Here is a 19163-nt window from a genome sequence, read left to right as displayed (position 1 = left end):
GATAGAGGCGGCGCTCCCCGCTGGCGCCGAGGTCGGGGTTCCGTGGGAATAGGGCAGTCGTGGGGCTCCGCGCAGCCCGGCGCGTTAATCCGCCGCTTTACCGCTCCCCGAAGGGCTGCCGGTTCTGTCGCGACAGCCGTGTCGCCGACAGGGAAGGCGGCGGCGCGTCCTCCCGCCGTCGGGGCGGTCGCGGTGCCCGGGCTCGGCCCGCTTCGATGGCCCCGGCCCTCCCCCGGCTTCCAAACGAATCCGCCGCCGGCACCGTCCCGGCAGCGCGGAGAGGGGGGGAACGGTGGGGACCCCCCCGGGGGCTGCCCGGCCCGGCCACCCCCTGAACCCCGGGGGCTCCTCCGGGGCGACAAGGAGGCAGGGGACCCCCGGGATGGGGCGCGGCGGGGGGGTGCCCTTGTTGGGGGGGTTCCTTGTAGGGGGGGTGTCCCTATGGGGGGGGGGGTGTCCTTATGGGGGGGGCGCTATGGCGGGGGGGCTCCATGGCGGGGGGGGGGCGCCCACCCTTTGGTGCCAGCAGCCCCTCTTGGCACAGCGCAAAGCTGGGCTCAGCCGATGCCAAGCGGGGGCCGGGCAGTTTTGCAAAGTGGTATCCAAATTATAAAAAAAAAAAACAAAAAAAAACAAAGAAAAGTTCCCAAAATGACGATATTTTTTTTTTTCCCCTGATAGGAAAACTGAGCTGGCACCAACTCCCCAGACACAGCTCTTGACCCGCACCCTGCATCCCCTTTGTGCCCGCCGCCGCCCCAGCTCGGCCTCCCCAGAGCAGAGAGGCCACGTTAACCATTGCTCCAGAGCAATAATCCTCCTTTATTCGGCCGAGCTCCCCATGGAGAAGCTGGATTCCTGCTTAGGACCATGGAAGTCCAACCCCGTCCCCAGCAGGACAGGGCGGTCGAGAGGAACCGGCAGGAAACGGGCAGGATAGTATAAATTAAGAAGAGAAAGGAAACATTTGGGGTGCCAGGGCACCGGCACGCCGCTTTGCTCGGCACCGCTCAGTTGGGCACAGGCTTTTCGCAGAGGTAGTAGCACTCGAAGGTGCAGTAGACGTCGTTCCACTGCCCAGAGGTCCAGACGTGGGCGCAGTCCTCGTTGTTGCCGCTGTTGTTGGGCTCGCCCTCCTTCCAGAATCTGGGCAGAGAAACATCAAACTGGGTGAGGGAAATGCAGGGAGCGTGGGGTGGGGACTAGCTACGCCTGTCTTGGATGATTTTGGATGATTTTGGGCGCCTTTAGATGCTGTGCTTGGCTCTGCTACTGTGTTAGACCTGATGTGAAACAGGGGTGCGCCAGCAGGCTGCGGTTTTGGGGTGCCCAGCGGGGCAGGCTGGCACTCACGTGAACGTGCTCTTGTAGTCGGTCCCGTCGATCCATTCCCACTCCCCTTCCGAGTTCCCGTCCGTCAGCCCAATCCAGAAGCGCTCATTCCTTGTCCTGAACATGACAAAATTCTGCAGCGGGGAGAGGGATCAGGAGGGAAAGCGCCAGGAAAGGGCTCCGGGAGCGAGCGGGCTCGGGGCACAGCCGAGCCCTGCGCTTGGCTGCTCCTTGGGGTCGCGGAGGAGCGGGATGGGGACCAGAGCATCCCGCAGAGCTGCGGAGCCCGGGCTGGCGGGCAGGCAGCGCGAGTTCTGCCTGCTCTCTGCTGGCTGCTGCCGAGGACAACAGCAGGCTCTGGGACGCTCCGGCATCCCAAAGTTGGGGCCGTGGGGCACGGAGCAAAGGATGCAGACAGGAGCTGGGTCTAACTGGTGGCTGCTGGGGTCTTTACCTGCTTGGCGAAGCTGTTAATGATGGCCAGGCGCGAGTGCATCTCCTCGCACTGGGTCTTTGCCTTGTACCAGCTCATTCTGTCTATGGAGAAGTAGTAGCATTTGCCATCGAAGTATTCCCACTCCCTGGCTTCAGGTCCGCAGGGAAACACTGGGGGAAGAAGGATGGGGGGCAGTCAGGAGGGATTTCCCAGCAGTGCTCCAGTGCCAAACTGGTATGGGCACAATCCTGCAGCTGTATATTGGGTTCCCACAAAAGCACCTAAAAGATGCCTCTACTACAAGGTGGATTTTTATTTCCAATGGAAAAAAGACTTGTCAGAAGGCAGGAGAGCAGACCCCGCTGGACCACCCAGCCCTCCTGGAGCCCTGTCTGTGCAGGTGCCAGCTTAGGGAAAGCGCAGAAGGGGGGTACGAAGCCGTGGGTCTGGGCAGCATGCAGGACTTACAGAGGGAATCCCTGTTGGAAAAGTTCAGTTTCTTCTCTGTGTGCACCTCGTTGAGTTTAGAAGAGACGGCAGAAACTGCGTTGAGAGAGGGAGAGAGACACGGTGGGGTACTGGTTGTACTGGTATCGGCCAGGGATGAGGATGAGCTCTGTTCTGGTGCATTTAACCCATTCCCTGCTCCATGCCTCATCCTTTGGAGGTCTCCGTGGAGGTCCGAGCCCCCAGCATGGTGCCAGCCCCCAGCCCCACAACCTCATGCATCTCTTGGTCCTACCCGCCTAATTAATTAGCGTGAATTAGCATGAAGCATCCACCCGCTCAGAGGGGCTTTGGTACCTCTGGAGAGCGACACCGCAAACAGGGTGATCATCAGCAAGAAGGAGAGCGCCAGCAGAAGGTAAATCGTGAGAAAGGACCTCAGCTTCTGCTGGAAGAAGCTTCTGTCTTTAAAATAAAACACAAGAGATGTGAAAAACGGTTCCCCTCTGGCCACCGGATTAATTTGAGTTTCATAGCTCCTCGGGCTCCATTGATAGAAGGGTTAATGAATAACCTGGAATGGTTAACTTTTTGCTACAGAAGGCAAAATTTGGGTGGTAGCTCCTGTCCCGACCCCTCTGGGGCACAGCGATGGGCACAACGGCTGTCACGCCGGTGCCTTGTGCTAGCATTGCCCCGTGTTATGGGGCAGGGCAGGTGATTTTCTGCCAGGTATCACACAAACGGAACCAAACCAGTGCCTCCTCTACAGAAATGATGTTTTTATGCTGTGTATTTTGGGATATGACATGTTCTAGACCCTCCTGGCTGCCTGGTGGAAAAGCAAAATGGATTTCCCTAGTGACAGCCCTCTGGGGGGTCTTTGCTGTCCCTTACTGGTGCTGGGGGGCTCGGAGGGGGGGTCAGAGCCACCCTTGGGAGGTCTGTGAGGGTGCTGGGAGCCCATTTTGGGGCCCCAGGTCCCTTCCAGGTTGAATGAACCCACTCTCGGGTGCTGCTGGGTGGGCACCCGGCTCCTCCCCAGCACCCACAGCCCCTCACTGCCCCCCTCGCCCGTTCTCCAGCTGAGCCTCAACTCAGGGAGCAGCTTCTTAGGGCAGGGTTCCTCACACCAACCAATCAAGCCCGTTAGATCCAATTAGCCAAAGTCCCTAACGGGTGCCCTGAAGACCAGACCTTCCTCTTCCTCACAAACCAGGCGCCTTGGCAGGGGAAGACCAGGCCGGGAGATCGGGGCTCGGTGCCTCTCTCCATGAAGCAGCGGATCGAAGGGTTTAGCGGGGCTGAGGTTTACCTTTAAAGATGTGCAGGTCATCGTGGAGATGTTCCTCGTCCATCGCCACGAGCTTTGGCTGGCCCTAGGAGCACGTAGGTAGGAGCTTGGTCATCAGAGTGTTTGGAGGAGAGGACGCGCAGTGCCTCTGGGGACGTTCGGTCCAAAGGTTAGCATTTAACCAGCAGGTTTTCGAGCTGCCTCTTATTGGCTCCTGCTCTCAAAATAGCAGCTTGGATCGCGTCCACTTCCAATAACCCGCCTGTCTGGGGGCTCTCGGCCAGCCGAGCTGGGCGCCCGTTTGGGTTGAACATCCCTGTGGAGTGAAAAGGGCAAATTGTCGGCTTCCTGTGGCGGTTCCCTCGAGTGGAAGGGAACGAACGCGCCGCTTCCAGAGCAGGTCTGGAAAACAGACTCCGGTTTGGGAAGGAGCTGCTTGGGAACGTCAGCCTTCTGATGAAGCGCTGCTCCCTGAATTCATCGATAACCCAGAGTTCAGGGCCTCTCTCTGGTGAATTCTTTTTGTTTTGGGGGCTGTGGCCTTCACTCCCCTGAGCCCCGACACAACCCCGTCTCCTGTTCCATACGCTGGCTTTGCTGGGGTTGTAGCTGGCTTTCTGCAAGTCTTTCGGCCCTCATTTAAGAAGCGTAGGGGGTTGATTCTGGGGTGTGCACACAGTGAGGTGGGCTTGGGGGAAGAACCATGCAAGCTAAAGGAGTTACGTGATGGCCAAAGATGACGTGGAGACCAGACCCCTCCGAGCTTGGGACTGAGAAGAAATGAGGCCCTGGAAGAGCTCCCCAAAGCTTGTGGGGAGAAAATGCTTCAGGTGATGGATGAGGAGGGGCAATGCTGTGCTGCTGGGGCATCGATGGATGACTTCAGAGGGCCCGTCCAGTCCTTTACTCCTACTTTTTGCCTCTGGTCACCCAATATTCACAGTTCCCCTCAGGCGATAGCCAGCAGCCAAAACTTAATGCAGCGGGAAGGCTGCTCTGAGGCGTGTGGACTTGCAATTGCTGTTCTGTGCTATTCCACGTTCAGAAATTATGCATTCTGCAGAGATGATGGAAAACGGGCAAGTTGGGACCATCAGATATTAAATTACGTTGTTTGGTGCGCTGTGCCATCAGGCTCGCAAACATCCCACTGCAAACATCGGGAGAACATTTAGGTTCTCCCGGCATCAGGCTGCACGTTGACTGACTGACAAATTTGGCTGGTTTTAATTTTCCCTTTTGCTGTTTTACCTTCGCTCTCTGAGCCCAGAGAGTGCTGGGACAGATAGTGCTGAAGTTTTAATAACGCTAATTACTCCAGCGTAAATCTCTGGGCCTGCGATAAACACGTAGCAGCGGTTATTAAGCTGGCAGCCTTGGGATGCTTTCCAAAGCAGAGCTGGGGCATTTACCACTGTTTATTTGCCCCAAAGCTACAGCAAGATTGTTTGTGTATAGGAACAGGAAAGCAGAATGAGGCCAGGGCACAAAGACCGGCTGCTAGCGAGGTGCACAGCAAGGAGGATTTCGTCACAGGGGTCAGTGCCATCCAGGGCTGGCCAAAACCTAGCAGCTCGTTGCACAACCCGCAGCTGAATGGAGGGGAGGGGGTGCAGGGGGTGAAAAGAGCCGCGTCTCGAAGCAGCACCTGGTAGGAGAGAGGCTCAGCTGAGCCGTTAATCCTTCCTCCCACTGCATTTCCTAGGAAATCTCTCTATTGTCTCTCCTGGCTCCCAGTGGGGAAAAAAATTGAGGTACTTGTGTTCTGCAGGAAACCGGTTCGTATCAGAGGGGATGTGAACATCCAAGAGAATCTCTTAGAGGTTCCTGGGCCTGGACATTTGCTCGAGCTATCTCCATGCGTTGTCCCTACCATAAAGGAAAATATTCCCTAGGACTGGAAGGGTGGCTAAAGTGGGAGACAAATCCCTGGGTGTCCCCGAGGCACCTTGTCTCACCGCAGCTTTGTTAATACCCGAGTGCACTGCTTGGTGTCAGAAGCTGCCTGACTTCTTTATTTTATTTAGTTCAGTTAAAACCTTGCAGCAGGGAGGAGACATAAGTCAAAATATTTTTTATTTATTTAATAAATACAATACTTGATTTAAAAATGCCCTTGGCTGACTCCGGGATCCAAGAATAGCAATGTCACAGCGCTACAGCCACAACGTCCATTACCTGGGGTTACAACACTGCAGGTGGGAGGAGATCGGGGACAATAAAAAGTGACAGGGCAACGTGGCTGCTCCCAGGACAGCCAAGAGAGGCGATGGCAGCCTCGACGATGCCTGCAAGCCCACGCCAGTCCACCTGTGGCCACATGTTGTTCTTAGCACTATTTAGGAAGCCTCAGGACCAAAACTTCCTGGAGAACAGCTTCAAACACCAGTCCTGGGGGAAGGCACCAGTGTGATGATAGCCTGGCCTGTGACAACAACGCTGTCTGGGCAGATCACCCCAGCTCTTCCAAGAACACAGCCCTGGCACGTGTGGCTGAAATATTTCTTCCTCAGCACAGCTTGCAGCCTACATGCGGGGCGGTGAGGCAACCGGGTTAGGCATTAACTGGACGTCTGGGCTTTGGGCTCTGCGGCAGGAGGCCGCCTCGCTTCACTCCTGCAATTCGGCATGGGTTAAGCTGCTGCCTGATGCTCAGCAGCAGGGGGAAGAGGAGCAAACAGAGCTTTAGCTTGTAAACTGGCCACGCACACACCCTCTAGCCTCAGCCAGACCAGCTTGGCTCACTGTTTCAGCCCCTAAATAATTCTGTTCCCCAAAATGTGAACAGCAGCTCCCAGGTAATAAGGTTTTACCCCAAAAAAGTGGAATTGGAAGCTCAGCAATGAGTGGTGAACGCCCTCCCGCTTTGGGCTGTTCAAAGAGTGTGTGAGAAGCTACAGTTGGGCAAGCTCGCCTGAATTTTACCCATTGCCTCATCTCCAAAGTCAGCCCCGTCCAGCTTCAGGTTCCTCAGCTGGGGAAGCGCTCGGCACAAAGCGGCAATGGCGTCTGGGGAAAACTTATCGCAGTGGTCAAGGTGCAGCATCTCCAGGCACTTCAGGGCTGCTAAACAAGCCAGGCCCATGTTTGTCAGGGAGTAAGCGCTGCTGATCTCCAGGAACCGGAGATGTTTCATGTGGCGCCCGATGAAGTGCAGGGCCGAGTCGGTAACGACGCAGTGACGCAGCACCAGGCGCTGCAGCTCCTCCAGGTGCGGAGCTGCGCTCTGAATCCCCGCGTCTGTTACGCGGTAGGTCCCCGACAGGGTCAGCGTCTTCAGGCGGTTGCGGGAAGAGATGTTCAGCAGGTGCTGGTTGGAAAACGCAGGGACTTTGTGGACCACAAGGTGCTGCAGCCGGGGCAGGGCTTGGGCTTCAGAGCCGCAGAACCAGGCAGCAGGGATTTCGCAGCAGCTCAGTTCCAGGACCGTGATGGAATCGGGGAAGCTCTCGTAGGGCAGCGGGCGCAGGTCGGCTTCGGCCAGGCAGAGCCTTGTGAGCCGCGGGCAGCGTTTTGCCAGGGCGGCCAGCAGCGCAGGGGTCAGCAGCCGCTCCCTGCCGCCGGCAAGCAGCGCGCCCCGAACCCGCAGCGTCCTCAGGCTGTCGCCCAGGCGGTGCCGCACCAGCTGCCACAGGATCTTGGAGCTGAGCTGGGGGGAGAAAAATTAAAAATAAAAAAAGGGGGGCGATCACACAAGGGGGCCGGAGGGGTGCGGACCCCAGCCGGGGAAGAAGCCCACCTTGTGCGGGCTTAGGTCCACGTCTGCCCACAGCACCCGGTCCTGCACCAGCTGCCTCCAACGCCGGCAGACCCTGCAGGGAAAAGAGAAAGGAGTCACGGAGGAGGCCGGAGTACCGGGGAGGAGGCGGCCGAGCCCCCGGGGGACCGGGGAGGAGGCGGCCGGGGGACCGGGGACCCTCGGGGAAGGAGGCAGTCGGGGCTTGGAGACCGAAGGAAGCGGCCAGGACTCCGCAGGAGGCCGCGGGAGAGGCCTGGTCGCCGGTGCCGGCCCCACCTGGCCGCACGGAGCCGATCCCGCAGCGGCAACAGCGCCAGGACCCGCAGCAGCACCGAGTCGGGGACCTCCGCCGCCATCTTGGGCGCCATCTTGGCCGCCATTTTGCGCGCCGCCATTAGGGGGCGCCGCGGCGCTTCCGGCCCCGCGCACTTCCGCTTCCGGTGCGGCGGAAGCGGCGGCGGAGCTGCGCAGGGAACGGCAGCGGTGGGTGCTGGGACCCCCCCCCCCCCCCCGTGTGTCCCCCGTTAGCCCCGATAAACCCGATAAACCCTCCCGGGGTCTCTCCCGTCACTCTTAGCAATCCTCCCGCTTCTCGGTAACCCCCGTTCCCGGTAAACCCCGCCTCCGGTAACTTACTCCCCCGGTAAGCCCCCCTCCGATAACCCCCGTTCCCGGTAACCCCTGTTCCCAGTACCCCCCGCCACCGGTAACCCCCAACCCCCCCCATAAACCCCACCCCCGGTAACCCTCAGCCCCGGTAACCCCTCCCCCCGGTACTCCCCCTCCGGTAGCCCCCCCCCCCCCCCCCCTTTCGCCGCCGTTCCCCCGAGCACCCCCCGGTGACCCCTCTCTTCCCCCAGCAACCATGATCGAAGTCGTTTGCAACGACCGCTTGGGCAAGAAGGTGCGGGTGAAATGCAAGTATCCCCAGGGACCGGGACCGGGGGGGCACCGGGGGACCGGGGGGGCACCGGGGGGGGACACCAGCGGGCACCAGGGGACCGGGAGAACACCGGGGAAGAGACCAGGGGGGTGCCAGGGGACCAGGAGACTACTGGGAGGGCACTGGGGGACTGGGAGGGGACTGTGAGGGCACCAGAGGGAGGACCAGGGGGGACCGGGAGAGCACTGGGGAGGACTGGGGGGCACCGGAGGACTGGGAGAGCACTGGGGGGGGACTGGGGGACACTGGGAGGGGACCAGGAAAGCACCAGGAGGGCTCTGGGGGGGCACCGAGAGGGTACTGGGGACCGGGAGGGCACCAAGGAGCACCAGGAGGGTGCTGGGGGGACACTGGAGGGTGCTGGGGGGACACCGGAGGGCACCGGGGGGGCTCCTCCTGCTTCTGCTTTCCTTAACGGGGCCGCCAGCACCGAGGACTCCATCCGCGACCTGAAGAAGCTCATCGCGGCGCAGACGGGGACCCGCTGGGACAAGATCGTGCTCAAGAAGTGGTGAGCGGCCGTGGGGGGGGGGGGGGGGCGTGGGGCACCCGCCGCGTCCCCGGGGCGCTTCGGGACGGGGCCGTGACGACCGGCCCGCGCCTCACTGTCGCGTTCCCAACAGGTACACCATCTTCAAGGACCACGTCACGCTCGGGGACTGTATCCTTCCCGCGGGGCGTCTCGGTGGCCTCCCTCCGGGGGCGCGTTCCCGTTAAATAGGGGGGGGGGGGTGAGGGTGGCTGCCTGGTTCTGTGCCGTTAGCAGGCGGGGAGGTTCAACCGGGGAATGGGGGCGTTGTCACCCCCGTCACAGCCACCTCGTGGAATTATTAAGGTTGGAGAAGCCCTCCAAGGGCCAACCGTCCCCCTACCACCGCTGTCACCCACCGAACCGTGTCCCCAAGCACCGCGCCCAACCTTCCCTTGACCACCCTCAGGGACGGCGACTCCACCACCTCCCTGGGCAACCCGTCCCAACGCCTGACCACTCTTTCTGAGCGGAAATGTCTCCTCGTTTCCAACCTGAACCTCCCCCGGCACAACTTGGGACCGTTCCCTCTGGTCCTGTCCCTGGTTACCTGCGAGAAGAGGCCGACCCCCAGCTCCCCACACCTCCCTTTTGTGCTCCAGGCCCTTCCCCAGCCACGTAGCCCTTCTCTGGACACGCTCCAGCGCCTCGATGTCCTTCTGGTAGTGAGGGGCCCAAAACTGAACCCAGCACTCGAGGTGCGGCCTCACCGGAGCTGAGTACAGGGGGGCGATCACCTCCCTGCTCCTGGTGGCCGCGCTGTCCCTGACGCGAGCCACGGTGCCGTTGGCCACCGGGACACGCGGCCGGCTCACGGTCAGTTCCTTCCCCCTCTCCTTAACTCCAGCCTGCAGATGAGATCCACGACGGCATGAACCTGGAGCTGTACTACCAGTAGCCGGGCCACCAGCGGCCTCCTCGGCCCTTCCCAGTGCTCCCAGTTCCCCCCCACCAGTGGAACCAGTGTCCCCCCATGGGATCCCCCGTTCCTTTCCCCCGGCACGGCTGGGCTCCGGCCCCACCGAGGCTCTAAACGTCCCCACGGGTGGTTTTTTTTTCTTGTTTCTAATAAACTCCTCCCTCCACTCGCTGCTCTCTGCGTGCTTTTGGGAGCCGGGGCCGCGATCGGTGCCCCCCGGGACCGCGATCGGTGCCCCCCGGGACCGCGATCGGTGCCCCGGGGAACGGGGGGGCAAAACGAGCGCGTTTACCCTTTTTGACCCTCGGCGGCCACCGTCCCTTCCTTGATCACGTGCCGGGGTACCGTCCCACCTCACCGCACACCCCCCTCCCTTCCTGTAGCCAGCGGAGTGACGCGCGCTCCCACCAATGGCGCGGCGAGTGGGCGGCGCCCCGTGGCCGAGCGGACCAATGGGAAGAGCGAGGGGGGGACGAAAGGGACCAATGAGGGCCGGGAGGCGCAGGCGAGGGAAGATGGCGGAGGAGGAGAAGCTGCCCGCGGGCTGGGAGAAGCGGATGAGCCGCAGCTCCGGTACGGGGCGGCCGGCGGGGACTGGGGGGCGGGCGGCGGGCACCGGGGGAGGCCCCGAGGCACCGGAGGAGGCCTCGAGGCACCGGGGGAGGCCCCGAGGCACCGGTAGAGGCCCCGAGGCCCGCGGCCGGGCGGCTTCTCCCCTCAGCCCCCAGCGGCCGAGCCCCGCGGAGGGCCCCGGAGCTGGGCTCTGGAGGCCGCCGGGCCCGGAGCGGCCGGTGCCGTGCTCCCGGTCCCCGCGTGGGGCGGTGCCGGTGGCTGCAGGGTCTGGGGGGGGGGGAGTGGGGGGGCGGTGGGTGCGGGGCCCGGTAACCCGGGGTGGGGGGGGCGCGGCCGTTTGGTCCCGGGGTGGGTCCCGCAGCGGCCGAGGTTGGAAGGGATCCGTGAGGGTCACCGGCAGGATCGCCCCGAGCACCTCGCACAGGATCCAGGCGGGGGTTTGCGCGTCTCCGGGGATGGAGACTCCAAAAGCCCTCAGAGCAACCGATTCCCGTGCTCCGTCACCCTCAGAGGAAAGTAAATAAGAGCAAAAGACGCTCCCAGTAAAGCAAAAGACGCTCCCGGTAAATAATGCTCTGAAACGGAGCGTGGCTGGGGGAAGTTTTGGGGCAGGGCGGCGTTTCCAGCACGGTTTGCTGTTCTGCACCAAGAGCTTTAGGGTTTAGGGGCTCGAAAACGGGCTCCCAGCAGCTCACGCTCGGTTTTATCCTTCGTTTGGCTGCGGGGGGGGGATGAGGGAGGAAAAAAGGGCGTGCGTGGCCCTGCTTTGCCAGAAGCGTTGCGGTTGCTGCGTCCTGAAGAGGGGCAGCGTTGTGGCTCTGTGGAATTAACAGTTCATTAGCTGGGGATTCGTTAGGAAATCCTGCGCCTTGCTGTTAGGTCCTGGCTTTCTGCCCGCCACCGTGAGGTGCAGTTGCCGGTGTGATCCCTCACCATGCTTCGCTCGGCTCTTTTCTTGACCCCTGGCGTCAGTGGAGTGATTTGGGGTGAGCCCTGGGGCAGAGGAGAGCAGAAATGGTCTCGGCGCTGAGTTGCTGCGGGTGGATTTCAGGCAGGATACCGGCATTACCCGGCCTTAACGCTGACCGAGTCACTTTGAGAAGTTCTTCGCAAGAGCTTCCTGCTCCAGAAAGGTCGCGTTTTCTGGTGGAAAGCTGACTTCAGGAGGAAAACCTCGTGCCATGCCAAGATCCGCCCGGTGCCAGCGGTACCTCCCGAGGCCAGCACCACGGCGCCGTCCACCAGGGTGCTGCCTGCGAGCGTTTGTGGTCCTGGCTGTGCCCGTGGGTGTTCTGCCACCGCTCTGTGGCACCGGGAAAGGCAGCTGGAGCCGCTCCCGCGCGGAGCTTTTGCTTTGACTAAAGCCAGGCTTGTTCCCGACTCGCGTAGGAAACAGCACGGCGCTGTCAGGCGTCGTTTCCTCCGTCCGTGCTCGAGCTGATGGGGCCGGCTGCTTGCGGCAGCGCAGCTCGTGGTGCCCACCGTGACGAGGAGCTGGTTCTTCGGGGGGGGTTTGTGCTAACCCCAGCCTTTTCTCTGTCCGCAGGCCGCGTTTATTACTTCAACCACATCACCAATGCCAGCCAGTGGGAGCGCCCCAGCGGCAGCGGGAAGAACGGCCAAGGGGAGCCCAGCAAGGTGCGGTGTTCGCATCTCTTGGTGAAGCACAACCAGTCCAGAAGGCCCTCGTCGTGGAGGCAGGAAAAGATCACGCGGACCAAAGATGAGGCACTGGAGCTTATAAATGGCAAGTAAATGCAGGAGAGAGAGAGAGAGAACGGTACCGTTGTCGGGGAAAAGTCCTTTTAAGGCTAGACTTAACCCCGAGCTAAGTGGCTCAGTGTGTCGTGGACTCACTGAAGCAGTGTTTAAGCCAAGAGGCTTGAACGTGGACTTTTCACGTGGCGCAGCCACTTGGAGAAACCCTTTTTGCCCTGTGGTTTGCTCAGCACGATTAAATGATGTAAAGATAGGTCCCAGCCCATCTGTCTTCCCCCTCATTTTTTTTTTTTTTTGTGATGTTACCTCAGGTTTGTTTGTATTTTCTTTGTAAACGTGTACTTCTCCATTAAAAAAAAAATAAAATTATTTAAAGCTAAAACAAAATGTTCTTTAAACATTTTCTTTTTGTTTAACGTCACTCGACTCCTTGCCCTGAGAGCAGCTAAGTTCCGATTAACCTCCGCTTGAAACCGAGTTGCTTGTAGGAGGCAGTCAGCCCTGCCGAGGCCGTGCGGCTGATTTTTGTCAGCCCGGGCTTTTCCCCGATGCGTTCTGGCTCGTGGCGTGGTCTAGGAGCAAGGGTCCTGCACGTCTTCCGCAGTCGGTGGCGTTGATCCTCGCAGCCTGGCTCTTCCCTTGCAGCTCTGGCAGTAGAACTGAGTTGATGTCGTGTTCCTTTTCGGTGCTCGGGTTTTGCTCCTCTGGAGGCACGTTGAAAGCGCTGCTCTTCCTGCTGGCTTTTTCCTCTTAGGGTGAGAAACGTGGGGCTCGAGGTGAGGTTTAAATCACACCCGCTGATTAATTTAAGAAATGAGCCCGTGCTCTCTAGTGGGCGGCGCCGTCTTCTTCAAAGGCCGGGGACTGTCCAGACCCTACGAGCCCGCAGACAGATTCTGCCGTCCTGGAGCTGCCTTATTTTCTATTTTGGCTTCAGCAGTGAGGGGAAGGAGAGAGGCAGCGTGCTTTATTTATTGCCTTGATCCTGACCAGCAAGAAATGGAAGGACTGTCTCGTTTGAAAGCCTCGGGTGGGGAAAATCTCCCCCTGCTGCATAATCGGAAGCAGGGAGGCAGCGACCAGCAGGTGGTGTGCAGGCCTTCTGGAAGGGGAGCTGAAATAGCTGGCACAGATGGGAATTTTCTCAGGGAATTGTCTCTGTCAGGTTAGGGTGGCTGAGGAAGCGTGGCCGGGGAGGGGGGGGCAATGAAGCAGGATGCACGCCTGGCGTGGAGATTTGTGCCAAGGGCGCTGAGAGTGGTGTAAAGATAAACAGATTGAAAGATGTCAGCCAAGCTGCAAGCCTGCAGTTCCTTTCTCTCTCTCTCTCTCTCTCTCTCTCTCTCTCTCTCTCTCTCTCTCTCTTCCTTTTTGTGTTTGAAGGACAAAACTCTTTTAGTCCCCTCTCTTCTTGGCATGGGTGAACTTGGTTCGGCAGCAGAGGGAATCGGTGGTGTTTTAGGAGGGAAGGTTCTCAGGCAGAGCTATCAGGAGGTGTTTCAGGAGCTCGTGACCGGGTAGGTTTTTTGATAGTTAGAGTTCTGTGAACTGGCTGTCTTTAGGAGCCTGGATAGCGTTTTTTGGGCTCAACAGTTGTCACCGTTTTTATTTCCTTTAGGTGCTTTTCTCTCTCTGAGCTGCCGCGGTTCTTTGCTCCCTGTAAGGCGATGCCAGAAAAACCCCAAACAGCTTCATCTTCCCCCGGTGCCAAAGGATGCGACGAAGCTCCGCAGCTCCCGAGCCCCCTTGCTAGCAGATCTTACGTTTCCCAGCCTCTCTGTGGTGCCTGAAGAGGGGAAAGTTGTGCTTCAAACTGTGTAAACACCCTGTTTGCCTCCTCCCTAAAAGCCACTAGGGAATTCATTCCTAAGTCTGGGATGCCGGCATCGAAAGGAGTCTTTTTTTTTGTTCCCGTCTGTGTTTGTCCCCGGTAAACGTTATTGGTGGGAAGGTCGTAGGGAACATCAGCTCCGCGGCTTCTCGCAAGCGCTCAGAGTTTCTAGAACAGCTAAAACTCGCTGCGAGGACGCACGGCTCAGCTCTGCCACGGCTTTCGTCAGTCAGGCATCGCTGAACTTCCCCGAGCAGATGTGCTGTACCTGCTGGATGTAATTATAGCGTGGAATTGGCTAAGTAGATCTCTGGGGAGGGATTTGTTTGACAGGCACAGTACCGCACGTTTCCGTGTTTTGTTTGGAGACCGCTTCTGTCTGGGATATCTAGCGCTGGCGTTAATGCTTTACGCAATAAAAACCCGAGAAGGTAATTTGATTAGGGAGCTCTCCGCTCCCGCAGGAGAGGGGACGGTGCTAAAGATAAATGTTTTAGGTAGGTGAGCTCAATTAACGTCAAATACTCCATTTGACGGCTTTCCTCCGCTAAAAACGGAGGAGAGCCGAGAGAGCTGGAGGGGTGCGTTGGCCACGAATAATTTTTCATCCATTAAGGAAGGGGCAGCGGAGGATTAAACGTGGGTTAGGCCTCACGTTGCCAGAGCTGGAGGACCTGGCCCTTGCCAGGTGCTTTCTGATGGGCGCTGACAGAAAGAAATTGGTGACTTGAGGCTGGGCCTCCCTATTAAGGGTGAGGAAACCTTTTGGTCCCTCTCGCAAGCTTGATCAGTCACCGTTTAGGAAGCACTGAGGGCTTTTTGTTTCTCCTCGCTGTGTTTGCTCTGAAGGTTATTCCGGAACGTCTCCGCTCCGATGCGTGGAAGCCCGGTTTCCAGCTAAATGCTGCTTATGATCACTTTCTCCCCGTTGTTTCTTGCGTTAGAGCTGTTTTATTACTTAATTAAATTTAGTTTCTTCCTGATGGTGACCTCCCAGTGGATTTGTAGCATCCTGCTCTTTTTACCAGCCTGTTCCTGCCCGCGAAGCCAGCCAGGCTTTTAGCTGCTGGCAATGTAGGTCATCCGTTCTGCTGTTTCTACTCTTAGCCCTTTTTTGCGCTTCACTTCCAATTAATCTTCCTTGAGCACGGGTTCGTCGTGGGATGCAGCATTCCACGTTAGCTCTTGGCAGTGCCTTCTCCTGTGGCATTTGCCGTTATATTACCCTCCTCTCGTGGAGATGCCGCGACTTCGGTGCGGCGTGCCTCCCCGTTAAAGCCCCGCTGCCCGATTTCTGCTGGGTTGCGTACCCCGTACCTGACGTCCTCCTCTTGGTCGAGCTCTCGGCCCCCAGCAGAAGCTGTCGCCGCGTTTGCGCGTGCGTGTGTCGCTTCGCTTGGCGCCGTCGAATCTTGCTTGGTCATTTCAGGGCACGTTTAGTATTCCGGTCCTCCTTTCTGCTGACAGCGCTTCCCCGCCCTCCAGCTCCCTCTGTGCGCGTTCCGTTAGCCTGGCCCTGCTTCGTGCTGCAGAAGCGGCTCGCGAAACGCCAGGATTCACCCCCAAAATTTCAGCCCCCAGACTTCTCCCCGTTCCATTTCAGCGCAACCCGCCGCCGTCCTTCATCCCGCTTTTCTTGCGCCGGTCTCCCGCCGTTTGTCTTCACTGACACCCGAGGGATTTTTAGGGGGGGATTTATTCAAGGCAGTACCTTTTTTTTTCTGGGTGATTTCTTTTAAACAGCTGAGATCAACTGGGGAGAAGGCTCACGAATCCCTCCTCGCAGAGCCCAAGTTCGGACACGATGCAAGCGTCTCGTCCTCATAGAGGGGACGTGAAGCAGCACTGTCAGCTTTAGGCTTTACCCAGGAAAACCCTCATCCGCTTGAGAGGCAGGTTTTGCTCTCAGGCTGGTTGCTCGTGTAAAATTAGGAAGTTTTAACGACCAAATTCCCTTTCAGTGCGTTATTGACTGTTTGCTCTGCGAGCTTGGGAAAGGCTCTACCACTAGGACCCAGCTGATGCGACCAGCGTGGGCGGTTTAAGAGAGAAACGCATAAATGTAGACGCTCGGATCCTTAATTTGGGCGCTTTGTTGCTTTAAAGCGTAATTCCTGGCTCTTCGGGATGTGATGTGTACCGGGATGATGGGGACTTGCTGGGGACTGGCAGCTTTATGCAATTAGATGTGTATTTACGGTGGTGCAAATATGTATTTTAGGATAAACTCTGTTTTGTCAGCAAGTAGCCTGTTCGTGCTCAGGCAGCTTAGTTTAATAGGATGAGCAGCATCGGTTTCCTTCCTCGAGCGTCCCTGTGTGACTGCTGTGAACTGCCTGCCACCCGGATAAATAATCCTCCTCCTTTTCCTAGCGCAGGATACGTAGCTGTTGTCTGAAGCCTTGTCGAGTTTCAGACTTTTGGGTATCTCCTGCCTGTACGCGCGGGGCGGGTGGGATAATCTCACTTTGGTAACAATCCTGGTGATTTCCGTTAAAGCAGGTTAGGGACTTCAGGAATGAAGGTAACTTGCTTTGCTATTTCAGCTACTAAGAGGCAACCTCCGCTCCCGTTTTCTGGCTGCTCTCCCAGGTATTTCCTCAGCTATGTGGCATCAAATCGAGCTGGGAAATACTGATTTCTTCATCCTTTGCGGCAGAAACCACCTGAGAGCATCCCTCCAGATCCCTCCTTAACAGCTTCAGTGTTTGGGGTTGCGTTCCTTTCCTCTTGATTTCTCGTTAAGGAACGCGAGCTGCTGTTACTGCCCTGTTCCAGACTCACTCCGTTTTTAATTCAGCCAAAATTTTAGCCAAGTGGTGCTGCTACTGCTACCGACTTCTTCGTGTTCCTTTCTGGAGGTGGAAGAACTGCCTTGGTCAGACGTGGAAGATGGCTTTGCCAGTTCTTTCGGAAGCTGAGAGGAGATTTCTGCAAGGAGGGATTTCAGATTTAAGCAAAGCTCTCAGGAGAAATCGGTTTAGCCAGGTTTCACCAGCCCTGGTCTGGGGCCGTTCCTCTGGGGTAGGGATCTGTGGCTCCGTTGCTTCCTGGCTTCCTCTTGGAGATGTTCCCCTGCTTAAAACATGTGGACGAGTGATTTTTTTTTTTCAGTGTGACTTCGTCTTAATTCCTCGCCTACGCTCTGAGGCACAGAAAGCGAGCTCTCCTGGCAGGAACAGGCTGTCCTGGGAAGGCAGAGGGCTTCCCAAAATCCCAGCTTACGCCACCGTCCTCATGCAGAAACATTTCCTGCGGCCGCTGCTAAACCGCGTTTCGGCAGGGGGTGGCTGCGAGTCAGCTGGACCCACGCTGGCTTGGGCTTTGGCCGAGCGGTTACGCTCGTGATGGAGCCGAAGCCGGTCGAGCCTCAGGAGTCTGCACGGGGTTTTCTCCTCGTCTCAGCCATCCGTGAAAGGCTGAGGGATGCAGCGGCGGCATCTGAGCTTCGCTCATGGCTGCACACGCTCAGGTTCTGTAATTACTGGCTCCCCAGTCCTGCTGGCACGCCGGTAACTGGAAAATGTGTTCTGCCAGGTGAACCAGCTCCTGGATTGTCTTGTGAGCTAACACGGGGGTTTCCATGGATCTGGATCAGTGAGGCAGGGCTCTCGGTTAAGGCTACGAATATTTCTTTACTGACCTTTTAAAAAGCTGTCTTTGCAAATAACTCGCTCCTTGGGGATTCTTTGTGCTTGGTCTTCCACCGAGGCGAGCCCTTCCGAAGTCGAAAGCTCATCTGTTTTGAAGCCCAATAATAAATTCCCGTGCTTTAGGGGTAGCAGTAGGTGGAATTAACTTTTTTTTTTTTTTTTTTTTCTTTTAACAGAAGCTTAAATAGAAATGGACCCTGGGGCAAAGGTGGAAACGTGCTCGGCAAAATAAAAACCTGTGACAGTTGCTTTTGGGGTGTTAGGGAAGTTTGGCTCTGTCTTCGTTCGGGCTTGAAAGGCTTTGTGTGGAGCGGGGAATATCGAACGCTGTGCAGACGTGGTTCTCTGTGCCCCTTTTCTTGTGGGATGCAATGCTTAAGGCACCTTTGAAAAGCGATGATGTCCCCTTCTTTGCTGGGAATGTTTCTCTTGCACTGTTCTTGATCGGGTTTGGGGGGCGGAGGTGTTGATTTTTTATCTTTTTCCCCGTTTTCCCTCTCCTGACCGAATTACTCCCTGTATCTACAGGCTACATCCAGAAGATAAAATCGGGAGAAGAAGACTTTGAATCCCTCGCTTCCCAGTTTAGCGACTGCAGCTCGGCGAAAGCGGGCGGCGACCTGGGCGCCTTCGGACGAGGTGAGTCGAGCTCGGACCAGCGCCACCAGCACCAGATTCCCGAGGGGGTGCCGATCTCCCTGGCAGGGAGCAAGGTTTGGTAACGCACCCTGCTTCGGGGGAACGAACACAGAAACGGATCCGTGTGCTCAGCGGCCTGCTGTGCAGGAAATGTAGCTTGCTGCCTAGAAGTTAAACCAATTAGCAGTGCAACCATAATGCTATTCCAGGCAGAGAGGGGATGTTGGAATTGGCTTTTCCCTCTAGGAAAAGATTTCTCTGGTTACGCTGAGTGGAAATCCAGTTTCCCAGTGTAACAGGCCATGGATAAGGAAGAAGCGGTTAAGCCTCGCGAAGGACATGCTGGATAAATGATTTGGCATTCCAGTCTTAAATGAGAAAGCTATTAACAAATTGTGGAAATGGGAACGATTCGCAGCCCACCAAAATAATGTTGCTGGCGAGAGAATTCGTTACAGGGTTATTGATTGGCGCAGTCAGGGAGCGATAACAAAAAGCTCGTGGATGCGTCCTCGTTAATGAGATTTGCGAGGGCAGGAGGAATGATCTTTGGGATGGGAAAGCGGAGCACTGAAACCTGCCTTGCTTTATCTCACCGGTGCTTTTTGCAGTAATTTCCACTAGGAGCAAAATATAAAAGCAATGATGTCATGAGTACAGCTACAGTATTTAAAGAACAAACCCAAATCTTTGCAGCGAGGGTGTCCATGCATATTTTATTTGAAGAAGGTCGAGAAAGGTACCTGTCAAAGAGAGAAAACGCTATATTTGTCGTTATAATCCGTGCCCCGGAGTCGCAGGAACTTGCAGCAATCCCAGAGGAGGATCTGTAGTAAGAGCTGCCCACGTCTGAAACGGCAAACAGCGCGTCGAAGCCTGTCGTTTTGGTGGAAGTGTTTTTCCCCAGCTCACGCTTGGGGTTGGTGGGAAGCAGGCTGGAGCGCTCAGAAGCTCGTCGCAGGCTCTTACCCTGCGGCGAGCACACGAACCTGGCAGGAGGAGCCTGCACAGCTGCCCCCCAGGGCTGTCACCCACGCGGGCGGGGAGCCCCAGAATATTTCAGGCACCGGTGGGCGTGCTGCTGCAGGGGTGATGCTGGAAGGGGCTCC

At 57.7% G+C, this 19163-nt stretch overlaps 4 protein-coding genes across 6 annotated transcripts in view; 2 read left to right on the top strand and 2 right to left on the bottom strand.

Moving 5' to 3' along the window:
- Nucleotides 1-802: 802 nt before the first annotated feature.
- On the bottom strand, nt 803-3573 carry LOC121062463 (hepatic lectin-like). The gene is made up of 6 exons (XM_040542465.1): nt 3531-3573; nt 2573-2719; nt 2237-2311; nt 1787-1938; nt 1354-1466; nt 803-1146 (listed from the first exon to the last, which is right to left on the bottom strand). Exons 1-6 carry the CDS (start codon nt 3571-3573, stop codon nt 1011-1013), a joined length of 666 nt encoding a protein of 221 aa, XP_040398399.1. The 3' UTR covers nt 803-1010.
- A 1924-nt stretch (nt 3574-5497) lies between these two features.
- FBXL12 (F-box and leucine rich repeat protein 12) lies at nt 5498-8169 on the bottom strand. Of its 2 annotated transcripts, none has more exons than XM_040542548.1 (4): nt 8107-8169; nt 7525-7707; nt 7249-7321; nt 5498-7158 (listed from the first exon to the last, which is right to left on the bottom strand). In XM_040542548.1, the coding sequence occupies exons 2-4, from the start codon at nt 7641-7643 to the stop codon at nt 6385-6387; spliced, it is 966 nt and encodes a 321-aa protein (XP_040398482.1). In that variant the 5' UTR covers nt 7644-7707; nt 8107-8169; the 3' UTR covers nt 5498-6384. The 2 variants fall into 2 exon arrangements, with proteins under 2 accessions (XP_040398482.1, XP_040398481.1); XM_040542547.1 differs by having other exon boundaries at nt 7525-7745; nt 8108-8163.
- UBL5 (ubiquitin like 5) lies at nt 7675-9805 on the top strand. Its single transcript, XM_040542553.1, has 5 exons — nt 7675-7739; nt 8108-8169; nt 8619-8702; nt 8815-8852; nt 9575-9805. Exons 2-5 carry the CDS (start codon nt 8114-8116, stop codon nt 9616-9618), a joined length of 222 nt encoding a protein of 73 aa, XP_040398487.1. The 5' UTR covers nt 7675-7739; nt 8108-8113; the 3' UTR covers nt 9619-9805.
- A 255-nt stretch (nt 9806-10060) lies between these two features.
- The window catches only part of PIN1 (peptidylprolyl cis/trans isomerase, NIMA-interacting 1), a 36484-nt gene continuing 27381 nt past the window's right edge, over nt 10061-19163 (top strand). For both annotated transcript variants that reach the window (XM_040542545.1, XM_040542546.1), the window contains exons 1-3: nt 10061-10212; nt 11759-11959; nt 17944-18054. In XM_040542545.1, the coding sequence (XP_040398479.1) occupies nt 10092-10212; nt 11759-11959; nt 17944-18054 (433 nt within the window). In that variant the 5' untranslated portion in view covers nt 10061-10091. The remainder of the gene's footprint in view (nt 10213-11758; nt 11960-17943; nt 18055-19163) is intronic.

Source organism: Cygnus olor, chromosome 30, assembly GCF_009769625.2.
Source record: "Cygnus olor isolate bCygOlo1 chromosome 30, bCygOlo1.pri.v2, whole genome shotgun sequence".
Lineage (NCBI taxonomy): Eukaryota > Metazoa > Chordata > Aves > Anseriformes > Anatidae > Cygnus > Cygnus olor.
This window is presented reverse-complemented; position numbering and strand designations above follow the sequence as displayed.